The sequence below is a fragment of the Papaver somniferum genome, chromosome 7 (genome assembly GCF_003573695.1).
Source record: "Papaver somniferum cultivar HN1 chromosome 7, ASM357369v1, whole genome shotgun sequence".
Lineage (NCBI taxonomy): Eukaryota > Viridiplantae > Streptophyta > Magnoliopsida > Ranunculales > Papaveraceae > Papaver > Papaver somniferum.
Window position 1 is genome coordinate 179,891,941 of NC_039364.1, and position 12,521 is coordinate 179,904,461.

The 12,521-nt window shown below is 36.5% G+C and overlaps 1 protein-coding gene across 4 annotated transcripts; it reads right to left on the reverse strand.

Annotated features, from left to right (window-relative positions):
• Positions 1-370: 370 nt before the first annotated feature.
• LOC113293190 lies at positions 371-3,212 on the reverse strand. 4 transcript variants are annotated; one of them, XM_026541907.1, is made up of 6 exons: positions 3,016-3,212; positions 2,650-2,726; positions 2,222-2,529; positions 1,974-2,080; positions 1,005-1,577; positions 371-551 (listed from the first exon to the last, which is right to left on the reverse strand). In XM_026541907.1, exons 1-5 carry the CDS (start codon positions 3,020-3,022, stop codon positions 1,513-1,515), a joined length of 564 nt encoding a protein of 187 aa, XP_026397692.1. In that variant the 5' UTR covers positions 3,023-3,212; the 3' UTR covers positions 371-551; positions 1,005-1,512. The 4 variants fall into 4 exon arrangements, 3 of the variants coding, with proteins under 3 accessions (XP_026397692.1, XP_026397693.1, XP_026397691.1); XR_003332110.1 differs by having other exon boundaries at positions 1,974-2,529; positions 2,632-2,726; XM_026541908.1 differs by lacking the exons at positions 1,974-2,080; positions 3,016-3,212 and having other exon boundaries at positions 1,005-1,105; positions 2,283-2,529; positions 2,650-2,931.
• Positions 3,213-12,521: the final 9,309 nt, after the last annotated feature.

Sequence of the window (12,521 nt, forward strand, 5' to 3'; positions counted from 1 at the left end):
TGCCGTGGTCTCAGCTGAGAGACTACACATCCACACGTACTCTGAGAGACAGCCTTCTCAGTCTGAGATTTTATGAGCTTTCACGCTTTAATGAGAGACGTAGGTCTCAATACTCATCCGATTGCCGGATCCGGAGTATACTTTTACAATTTTACCCTTCGTCGAAAATCCACCATCTACAACTATATAAACCCTGTTATGGTGCAAAAGAAAATACAATTCTTAGGCCCGACAAAGCCAAACAATATACTATGGAAACAAGTAAAAAAAAAATACACTACCAATCACAGAATCATTCATGCAAGTTACGATGAGCAAGAACAAGGAATCAGTCATGCCATTGCATCAAATGAGACGAATTCTACCGAAAGTAAGTTGTTAACATTCAAAAAAATAATGTTTACATGAGGGGGAATAAATAAATAAATAATAATTATTGTTCAACATATTTGAATAAGGATACAATGGAGATGGATGTGATACACCTTTAGAAAATCTTATTCACAGGGATACATCTCAGGAATCTCTATTCTATTTGTATGCAACAGCTTCTGGAAAAAAGACAACCAAGGAATCAGAAAATCAGGAAACAAGAACTGAAACTAAGTAGACAATTTGGTAGATTTCCATGTTCAAATTATCTTACTGTTGGTTATCTTATTGTTAGTATTAATAATTCAATGTAAAATCGTTGATCGTAAACACAAAATAACGAATTTTACACTCTAGCAAACATGTTTTTTCAGGCGATGGAGATGATGATAAAACTAGCAAAAACGTTGAGTCTAAAAAAAAAAGCACAAGATATGGTGAAACTCAGTTCAAGCAAAAGAGGTAACAAAAACAATCAGTTCAAACAAGGTTTTTTTTTTTTTTCTTTTTTGGGATCGCAAACTAATTAATTACTGCCATCTTCTGATGTCTAGGAAAAACATATAACACAAAACAACAAGCTTTGAAGAGGAATTCATAGATCAAAGAATCAAGCTACGACTACTACGTACCTGGGAAATCAAGGATCCATGGACGGGAGCCTCTACACGCTATCACATGATCCTCATCGACTAAACAGTAACATTAACACCGCATTTAATATTATGATAACCTGCCTTGAAACAAAATATGCATAATAATAAGTACATGAATAATAACAGGGCGACCAAATCCACTATGTGATCACACCGAATCACTATAGAATGCATATGGATAAGCTCAAAGAACAGAATATAGTGTCATTAAAACACTTCCAGATCGTAAAATAAAATCTCCGGTAGAGACCCTTAGCTAAGGAGCGAAAGCTTTCTTTCAATGCATTCACACAAGTACAAGTGGAAAAAGAAGTCGAAGGTCCTACAATTATCCCAAAGTAGAACTTCAACCTAACGGAGTTTGAAGAACTACATGAGAGATGCGGGGATAAAACACACTGCACAGGTATTTATAACTGTTACGCACCTCAAAATCATTCAACAATTTAACAACCACTTTTGAACTAGCATTATAACACCATGGTTATGTAGACATTATTGGGTGTTTCATCAACATAGTGCGCAGGAGATTCATGAAGATTGACATCACTGTGGAAAATGAGAGAGGCAGGCGTGTAAAAGTTACACTATCGGAAAACCAAGCTACCGAAATCAACAACAAGGATGACATATCTAAACAAGATCAAATTATACTGATAATAGTTGGCCTGCAGGTGAAAAAATTCAATGGTTATTGAATTTTATTATAGAATGGGCATATGCAACTTCCATGGTAAGATTTTTAAATTATTGAATTTTATTATAGAATGGGCATATGCAACTTCCATTCTAATACTGGATTCTAAAAAATAGGGGAATACGAACTTAGCTCATCAAAGGGAGCCAGATATAAAAGCAAGGTAAACACAAATATATTATTAATTATAATTTCATAGTAACATTTTTCCAATCAAATAATGTTGCAAAAAAAAAAAAACAGATTACCATGCCGAGAAGAGTCCGATACAGTAGCAGAAGAGCCAAAAGCGCAAGAAAACATGAAAAAATTGCTCTTCAGCAATAGAGTATCCTTGGCAGAAGCACACACATTCCTTCACAGTCGAGATATTCAAGCATACATATTTACAGGATATACAAATTAATAAAACACTGGGAAAAAAATGGAACAGGTAGTAACGTTCACATTCAAAGCAATTGTTGTTGATATTGTAAAGGGTTCAAAATGGTATTACATGGCATGTCCAAAATGCAAGAAGAAGCATGTCTGGCGTAAAGAAATCCCATGGTACATACCTTGCAGAGCAAGGGTAAGAGAAGTTGTATCAATGTACAAAATAGAACTGATTGTTGCAGACTGTTGCAGACAGTAGGGACACAGCTGTAGTAATTGCTCTAGGTCATGCTTAAAACAAACCTCCACACTTGCCACTGTGGGGGCAATTGATGGAGTTGCCAACCCAGTGATAGATACTATATCACCAGCCCCTGCACCATCAACCAAAACCATGGATGTTCCTTTCTTCTTCATAAGTTTTGTTACCTAATAAATTAGTTTCTTTATGTGAGCGTCAGCGAGAAACATACTGATAATTTTGTCTGCAAAGATAAATATTTAAAGAAGGTCGGATGAAGGAGTATTTACAATGTGTAACAATTACACCTTTCCTTCCTCAAATTTCTCATCTCCGGAGTCTGTGATGCCAAGCCCATGTACTCCATTTCCGACATGAAGGACTCCTGAGATGATGCGACTAGTCAATATTCGGCGAAAATAATACAATGAACAGGCGGTCATCTTAACTACTACTGGCGATTTTATTCTGTGTTGATTGTCTCTCTAAAAGAATAATGAGGTGAACACATAAGGATGTTAGAAAATACGCTAATGCAAATGAGAGCTAATAGTGACAGAAGTGCAATATTTTTTATTGGGGTACTAGGCTTTGGGTGGATAAACAAGATGCAACTGAAAATAAACAAGCTAAGTGGATAATGAACAAGGAACAAAAAGTCTGATAAGGAAAACCTGTCATGGTTGTCGCTAGAATTGCAAGAGAACGAAAAGCGCAATGTCAACAAGAACGGAGGTTCTCGGATTTGGTAAAAGTGGCTACAGATGAATTTTCCACATTACTATCTACACGAGTAAAGTATAATATTCTTAAATTATACTAATAAAACTCTAAACATGATAAATGCTCTATACGATTTTAGCATGTTTCTTTTGGTGGATGGCAAGTTTTGGGAAGGTTTGACTCAGATGTGAATTTGAGTGGCTTGCAATACTCTTGATGGAACAACTAGACGATAAGGTCTGTTAATAATTAATAATTTTTGTTCATCTCCATTTCTACCATTTGTGTATAATGTAACTGTATCAAAGTTTTTTTTTTTTTTTTTCTGTACAGACTTTGAAACGAATGTGATTGATAACTTTCGTATTCTCGGGGCAGTCAATACTAAAACGAGTTATTATAATCAATACTAAAATGAGCTATAATGAATCACCTAACTGACATTTTTTAGTTTTTTTTTTCTTTTCTTTTTTTTGAAAGTGACATTTTTTAGGTCGAATTCATTTTAATTCGTATAAAATAAATTAACCTAAAAAAACAATTGATCAACAACAAAAATGAACATACATGAAAGACAAGTAGTTTATAGATTTCCTTTATTAAATAGCCTCGCGTTTTTAGGGGTCACTCAAAAGGATTTAGGGGCCAACAATAAAACAAAAAAGGTCACCCAAAGGGAAAATGTAGCCAGTCCTTATCTCGGGTAATTCGTAATGGAAAAATTACCCTTATATATTCGGAGAATATGATAACATTTTTATCCTCCGATTTCAATCGGAAGACAAAAATTTACCCAGACTTTCGATTGTAGTCGGTGCAGTATTAGAATGATTTCTGTTTCATTTTTTCCATTTCTTTTTCATTTTTGAGTTGTTAGAGTTATAGAGAAGAAGGTGAAGGAAAAAATGGAAAACCCATTTTATCACTACAAAAATGGATGGATATGAAGAAGAAGGTGAGAATCATGGGGAAGACAATTTGGGGTATATGTTGAATGATCCAAACTTTTGTGGAGAGGAAAACCTAGACGACCCTTTCATGGAAGAAAATGGAGAATCGCCTGATATTGAAGCTAACGATGCATGTAAAACACAGGTATTGTGTTAAGAAACACAAATACTCGATTTGCATGCGTTTGTGTGCTTTTGTAAACAAGAAAAACCGATTATTGCATGCATTGAATGCCATGAACTACCCACATTCGGTAGATAATTTCTCGAATAAACTTACGAATATAACACACTGAGTACCAAATATGTATATTCGGTAGTTCCAAGATAGTAGTTTACTGCCGAATATGAGAAAAAAACCCCAAACTGGTTTTCCAAAAAAATATACATTCGGTAGTTATGTAGAGTTATTTACCTCCGAATGGCCCCAAAAACGAATTCTTCAAAAAATTTCAAAACTCAGTATTCTTATCCTTTACAACCGGTAATAGTTTAACATTATTTGACTGCCGAATATAACAGTGGCCTCAAAATAAAATTTCCGAAAACTTGAAAATCGGATGTTTATCGATTAAAGCTATCTCCCGGTTATTTATATTCGGTTGTTTGACTATATATTTTAGATTTCGATTATATCAGTTTTTGCACTCAGTAAACTGTGTACATTCATTTGCATAAATCGGGTGTTTTGGGTAACCGATAGGATTCCGAATATAGTATGTTCGGCAGTTTGACTTATTTAATAACCTCCGATTATTGTATAATAATTTGTTGCTTTCATATGCAGGCCGTTGAAGAGTTTGTTGATGATTTCTATTTGAGGCCCGACACTTCCCTATACTATGCAAACGATTTGGTATACTCATTATTACTTTTCTTTTTTTTTCAAAATTTATATGTTAAATGGTTATGCTTATTAGATTTGTTTTGTTTTATGCACGTTTAGACATTTGGAAGTAAGAAGGAGGCAAAGGAATGGCTTATGAACAAGGCAAAAGATAACATGTGCGTGGTAGTTCAAAATAATCATGTTAGTGACACTCGATTTGAAATGATTTGTGAGCGAGGTGGGACGCGAAAGAGTCACGAGGGAAAGAATAGTAAGTACGTAGGGAAGACGAATAGGAAATACCGAAGCAATACCAAGAAGATAGGATGCCCATTTAAGATTGTCTTCTATAAGCCCGATGGTATTAAAGGTAAAGAGTATAAAATGTATAAAGTTGATAACGGTTGTCACAACCATGATGATCTGTTGGATTTAATTGGACACGTAATGGTTGCCAAGTTAAAACCACATCAAATGCAGACGGTGAGGTCTATGTGGATCCAAAAAGCGAGTGCGATCTTAAGTAAAATAAAGGCGGACGACCCCGACAACTTGTCTTCTTTGTCTACAATTAATTCGGCCCTAGCTACGATCAAAAGGACTGAATGGGATGGTAGAACGATCATGCAACAATCAGAGTGGTTAGCGGAGTTACACGGCTACACCTTGAGAAGGGAAGAAAAGGATGGTATAGTGGTTCGTATTTTCTTGGCACATCCCGAAATGATCCAATTGGCTCAATGCTTTCATCAAATTTTGTTGATAGATGCTACGATGGCCCAAAATCAGAATTTGGGAAAAACTGATACTTTCCAAATTTTGAACTTGCAATAATCGGAAGTAAACTTAGTTACCCAAACTTCCGAATATGGGTTGTCTAACCTTCTATATTGGCCCTTGGAACCACCTAGAGCCATGGCATGGTTTGTTTTGAACTTGTAATATTCGGAGGATAATTTTTTTTTGTAAAGTCCCGAATGTACGATGGCCCAAAAATCAGAATTTGGAAAAACTGATACTTTTCAAATTTTGAACTTGCAATAATCGGAAGTAAACTTAGTTACCCGAACTTCCGAATATGGGTTGTCTAACCTTCTATATTGTCCCTTGGAACCCCCTAGAGCCATGACATGGTTTGTTTTGAACTTGTAATATTCGAAGGATAATTTTTTTTTGTAAAGTCCCGAATGTACGATGGCCCAAAAATCTGGGAAAAACTGATACTTTTCAAATTTTGAACTTGCAATAATCGGAAGTAAACTTAGTTCCCCAAACTTCAGAATATGGGTTGTTTAACCTTCTATATTGGCCCTTGGAACCACCTAGAGCCATGACATGGTTTGTTTTGAACTTGTAATATTCGGAGAATAATTTGTTTTTGTAAAGTCCCGAATGTACGATGGCCCAAAAATCAGAATTTGGAAAAACTGATACTTTTCAAATTTTGAACTTGCAATAATCGGAAGTAAACTTAGTTACCCAAACTTCCGAATACGGGTTGTCTAACCTTCTATATTGTCCCTTGGAACCCCCTAGATCCATGGCATGGTTTGTTTTAAACTTGTAATATTCGAAGGATTTTTTTTTTTTTGTAAAGTCCCGAATGTACGATGGCCCAAAAATCTGGGAAAAACTGATACTTTTCAAATTTTGAACTTGCAATAATCGGAAGTAAACTTAGTTCCCCAAACTTCAGAATATGGGTTGTTTAACCTTCTATATTGGCCCTTGGAACCACCTAGATCCATGGCATGGTTTGTTTTGAACTTGTAATATTCGGAGGATAATTTGTTTTTGTAAAGTCCCGAATGTACGATGGCCCAAAAATCAGAATTTGGGAAAAACTGATACTTTTCAAATTTTGAACTTGCAATAATCGGAAGTAAACTTAGTTACCCAAACTTCCGAATATGGGTTGTCTAACCTTCTATATTGGCCCTTGGAACCACCTAGAGCCATGGCATGGTTTGTTTTGAACTTGTAATATCAGGATAATTTTTTTTGTAAAGTCTCGAATGTACGATGGCCCAAAAATCAGAATTTGGGAAAAACTGATACTTTTCAAATTTTGAACTTGCAATAATCGGAAGTAAACTTAGTTACCCAAACTTCGAATATGGGTTGTCTAACCTTCTATATTGGCCCTTGGAACCACCTAGAGCCATGGCATGGTTTGTTTTGAACTTGTAATATTCGGAGGATAATTTTTTTTTGTAAAGTGAATGTACGATGGCCCAAAAATCAAATTTGGGAAAAACTGATACTTTTCAAATTTTGAACTTGCAATAATCGGAAGTAAACTTAGTTACCCAAACTTCCGAATATGGGTTGTCTAACCTTCTATATTGGCCCTTGGAACCACCTAGAGCCATGGCATGGTTTGTTTTGAACTTGTAATATTCGGAGGATAATTTTTTTTTGTAAAGTCCCGAATGTACGATGGCCCAAAAATCAGAATTTGGGAAAAACTGATACTTTTCAAATTTTGAACTTGCAATAATCGGAAGTAAACTTAGTTACCCAAACTTCCGAATATGGGTTGTCTAACCTTCTATATTGGCCCTTGGAACCACCTAGAGCCATGGCATGGTTTGTTTTGAACTTGTAATATTCGGAGGATAATTTTTTTTTGTAAAGTCCCGAATGTACGATGGCCCAAAAATCAAAATTTGGGAAAAACTGATACTTTTCAAATTTTGAACTTGCAATAATCGGAAGTAAACTTAGTTACCCAAACTTCCGAATATGGGTTGTATAACCTGCATGGTTTGTTTTGAACTTGTAATATTCGGAGGATAAATTTTTTTTGTAAAGTCCCGAATGTACGATGGCCCAAAAATCAGAATTTGGGAAAAACTGATACTTTTCAAATTTTGAACTTGCACTAATCGGAAGTAAACTTAGTTACCCAAACTTCCGAATTTACAACACAAATCATTGTCATTTATCTGCTCTTCTTTACTTTACGACCGTGACTACCTCCCAGTCCTGCACGACCATGGGTTTGAGCACCTTCAGTTGGAGCACCTTCAGCGCTCGATGAAGCTCGAGTTCCTTTACCCGTCTTTGATACTGCCACCTTGGGTGGATGCCTCTTCGTGACTTTCTCCCCAAACTGGGCAGCATAATCTTCGTTATCCATATTATCAACTAGGTCTCTAGCCTCTTTGATCTTCTCAGCTGGCATGGGATCTCCGCTCTTCAGGCATGCAGTTAACATTTTGGAAACACGCTTGAACCTATTCACCTGTTTTTTATACGTAATGACATAACATCAAACGGTAATTACCTAAGATTTATAGTAATAATATAAAATGAACAAAAATATAAGAACACGCACCAGTCTATCATAACCAGCTGGTTTGTCTTTGATGATACAATTATAACTTGAACTCGCCGCAGTAGTGTTGGATTTGATTTCACGTATAACCAAAGGATGTGATACGTTGTTATACCAACTCATATAGTCTGGAGAATTTTCATCACCTCGGGTGGTTCGTCTACCAGTGTCGATAATGAAGTCATTCCTCTTATCCCAGTTATCAAGAGCAGTAGGTGGGCCTGTGTGAACAATCGTGAGATTATCACCACTAGAAGAGCACAACTCCAACTCCAATTTGTAGTAATCCCCCATTTTCTCCACAGGTTGATGTTGTATATACCCGTGTTGTCGCATCACCCTAGAGGGGTTATACATCACATATCCTGTGGGGTGCCACAATGGTCCAAAATAAAGGGACAAATCCGATCGAACATTTATATGCCCACTGGCTCGATCTTCCTTGTATGGATCAAAGCATACGTCTGAGGCCTTCAATTGGTCCAAAATCTCCCTCATGCGAATCAACTGCTGCTCTTTTGTCCTAGAACGGTTGTCTTCAAATATATACTTTGTTCCTCTAGGAGTACCTTTGCACCATCCCGGTTTCTCTCCGGCCAACTTCAGGATAGGGAAGTGGTCATAGATCCATGCCTATATACATAAGAAACCAAGTTTTAGTAAATAGATTGTGTATATTCGGTAGTAATTTCCAAACATTATTTCCGATTATATATAATCGGAAATAAAACTGAGTACCTATCCACCGAATACCCAACATTCGGAAACAGATATGGATCATTTCCTAACGAATATGCGTCATTTGGAGTTCAGTAACCTATAGTTTTTCTGGCATGTATATTCGGTAGTAATATCAAAAGAATATTTCCGATTATATATAATCGGAAATAAAACTAAGTACCTAGCCACCGAATAACCAACATTCGGAAAAAGAGATGGATCATTTCCTACCGAATATGCGTCATTTGGAGTTTAGTAACCTATAGTTTTTCTGGCCTGTATATTCGGTTGTAATATCAAAAGAATAGTCATCGACTTCATGGAGAGGATCCAAAAGTCGTATAAGGTTTGCGTCGATCCGGTTGCCAGAAGTATTGGGGAATATGACACATCCCATTACACAAAGGAGATATGCGGTGGCAGCGTGGTTCACTTGCTCATCAGTTAACGTTCCATTATTTTCCTTCTCCAAGGTGCCTCGGAACATATTCATCAAAGCTGTAATGTTGATCTATCTTGTTCTGTAACTTGCATGCCTCCTAAACTCTGCTGTTGTTGTCTCTTCATCCCAACCTAAGCACTTTTTAGTTAGAGCATAAAGTTGTGCCCAACTTAACTGCTTTGTGTAGTTAAACTTCACAGCTGTGCCTTGGTCGGGAAGGTTAAGAATCTGCACAACATCATCCGGAGTAATCGTCATCTCCCCAAACGGCATATGGAAAGTATCGGTCCCAGGATACATTCTCTCCACGAACGCCGATATGGCCACACGATCATGTTCCAACAATGAATTCTCGGCGGCATTAGCTAACCTCGAGTTGGCAACAATTGACTTGAACCTTTCACATTCACCGGATAAAGGCCACGCAAGCATTTTTGTTGGTGCGGCGATAGGTTTGAGTAGACGGACCGCATCTTGATGATCCTATTAAAGTACATAAAAAAAATCCTTAATACAAATATTACGATATAACACATAGACAATACATTAATAAAAAATAGTAATTTTATTACCTCGGTTTCGTATATTTCTCTGGCCCATGAGTCTTTGTATCCAAATAGCAATTTTCCTCCATCCGCTGGTAGCCCAAGGATTGTGCCTGCTGGAATACCCTTCTTCTTCAAGTGCTGAGGGACAAGATGTGATGCTTTCTTAGCAATATCCTTCTTTACACCATCTTTTCCTTTTTTGGCTTTTTGGGTACCACTTGTGTTGTTCTTCTTCTTCTAATCTTGGCACTGGATCAACTGGTTCAATTTCATGGTGGGGTGTAACTTGTGGAGCAGTTGGTTCTGCACTTTGTTGAGCGGCTTGTTCAACACTTGGTTGCACCCCTTGTTCACTGCCTTGTTGTTCTACACTTTGTTCAGCACTTGGTTGCACTCCTTGTTGACTGTTTTGTTCTTGTAAGCTTTGTTGAGCACTTGAATTATCTTTGGCACTCCTTTCCCTCCTAGCATTAGCTGTCACTTTCTTCCTCCTTTCTCGACTTTGTGTAAACAACAAAGAAAGGAACATTATTTACAAACTATACAATCGGAAGACAAAGTATGGAAATATAACCCGAATGTACACATTCGGACGTAAAAAGACACATACTGTTCCCGAATACAAAAAAATCGAAAGCTAACTAAACATATTTACAACCGAATATGCATCAATTGGAGTTCACAAGCTCTAAATTTTTCATCCTACACAATCGGAAGAAAAAGTACAAAACTATAACCCGAATAAACAAATTCGGAAATAAGAAGACACATATTTTTCCCGAATGAAAAACAATCGGAATATAACTAAACATGTTTACAACCGAATATTCATCAACTGGAGTTCAGAAACTCTAAAATTTTATCCTACACAATCGGAGGTATAAAACATTATATTGTCTTCCGAATAAATACTGGCCCCAAAATGGGATTTTTCCTATATCAGAAATTTTGAGATTTTTTCAATATATATATATATATATATATATATATATATATTCGGTAGTGAGTGTACTTCCGAATACTGTGTGTCTACTTAAATATATTCGGGAGCCAAAAAATTCATTAAACTACCGATTATTACCAGTTTGTATCCAGGAAGATATGGCCAACAATATTCGGCCGATAACCATCAAATATTTCTCCCGAATACTGTCGATGTTCTTGATAAATGAAGAACACGACTACATTCAGAAGTAAATAAGCATGAATATTGCCCGAATCTAGATAAATGACCGAAAACCCTAGATTTTTTTTTTCTCGATTCGTCGAATTAAAGCGAAATAAACCCCAAAAATGATAGATTCTTACCTAATTGGGGCCATTTGAAGTTGACGAAGTGTTTGACTATCGGAATCGCAACCACCGACTACATCGACGGGTACTTCTTCTTCGCGTTCTTCTTCATTTGCAGCAACAATTTCTTTATTTCTTGCTAAAATCCCAATCTTTGGATCAATACCCCGAGCAACGTTTTTGGTTCTAGGTCTGTGGGTTTCATTTCCCTTATCTATTGTTTTATAAACGAATCGACGATGTTTTGATTTTACTATTCGCGGCGATGTTTCGGTTGAACACAAGAACGAGGGAAATTTTTTTTTTCTTCCACAATCGGAAGATAATATGAAACTGGAAGAAGAAGAGTTGAAATGAGTAGAATTTTTTTTGATTTGGTTTTTATACAGTTTTACCAGAAGGGCATTTATGTAACTTCAATACAATATAGGGTACCCCTTAACTAGAGTCTTTGGCTGGGTATAAATTGATGGCCCCTAAATTCTTTCGGGTGGCCCCTAAAAACGCGAGGTTAAATAGGGTAAAACTTAATTCTAAGATAATGCAACGAGATAGATGAAAATGATTCTGAATTTGTCAGATTTCAGATTTAGACAAATTTTTACAAGAGAATGAGTGAGACGTGAAACATGATAGTGAGACGTGAAACATGATAGTGAGACGCGAAACATGATGTAAGAAAAGAGATTGAACGATTCATTTGAATGATTGAACGATTCATTTGTAACATGGGATCTTCATCACTGTGTAAATAGAATGAAATTCATTTCGAGGAATTCGGAAAGTTGATGTCGTAAAAAAAATTGAGATCTGGATTGATGATAATATTAGTCCGAATGACGAAAGTAACCTTATTTTAATGAAGATTCACATCAATACCTACAGGAAGTGGGTTTCTGCCACGTCAAATCCAGGCTTCAAAATCCCGCTCTTTTGCGGTTGTGCATGCGGATGTAAAGAGTAGCTTGGGTTGGTCAGTAGCGTATAGTTGGATGCCAGCAACAATGACCTTTATTAATGCGGACATGGTCTATAGACAGATCAAGTAAATATTGGGAACTTCGGAATAAAATTAGTTTGGTTTCAAAAAGAAAAAAAAATATTGGGATAGTTCCTAATATTTCTAATGGCTAAGGCTCTGGGATCCGCTTACCGTGACCCGGTTAACTAAATGTGCTATTACGGCCGTTTTTAATGGCTGGATCACAGGTCCAGGCTAACTTACACGTTGACTAAACATACTAATATGACACGACACGATTAACGAAATTTCGGGATCATTTCTAATGGCCGGGACTCGAAAAATTAAATAAACACCCTATTATGACTTTGACG

Excerpts from the sequence above, each read along its gene's own strand:
- LOC113293190 (XM_026541906.1), bottom strand. The coding sequence starts at position 2,784 with ATGACCGCCTGTTCATTGTATTATTTTCGCCGAATATTGACTAGTCGC. Across the intron at positions 2,530-2,649 it reads AGAAATTTGAGGAAGGAAAG|GTAACAAAACTTATGAAGAA; the intron begins GTGTAATTGTTA and ends CTAATTTATTAG. Across the intron at positions 2,081-2,221 it reads TTGCATTTTGGACATGCCAT|GAATGTGTGTGCTTCTGCCA; the intron begins GTAATACCATTT and ends TCGACTGTGAAG.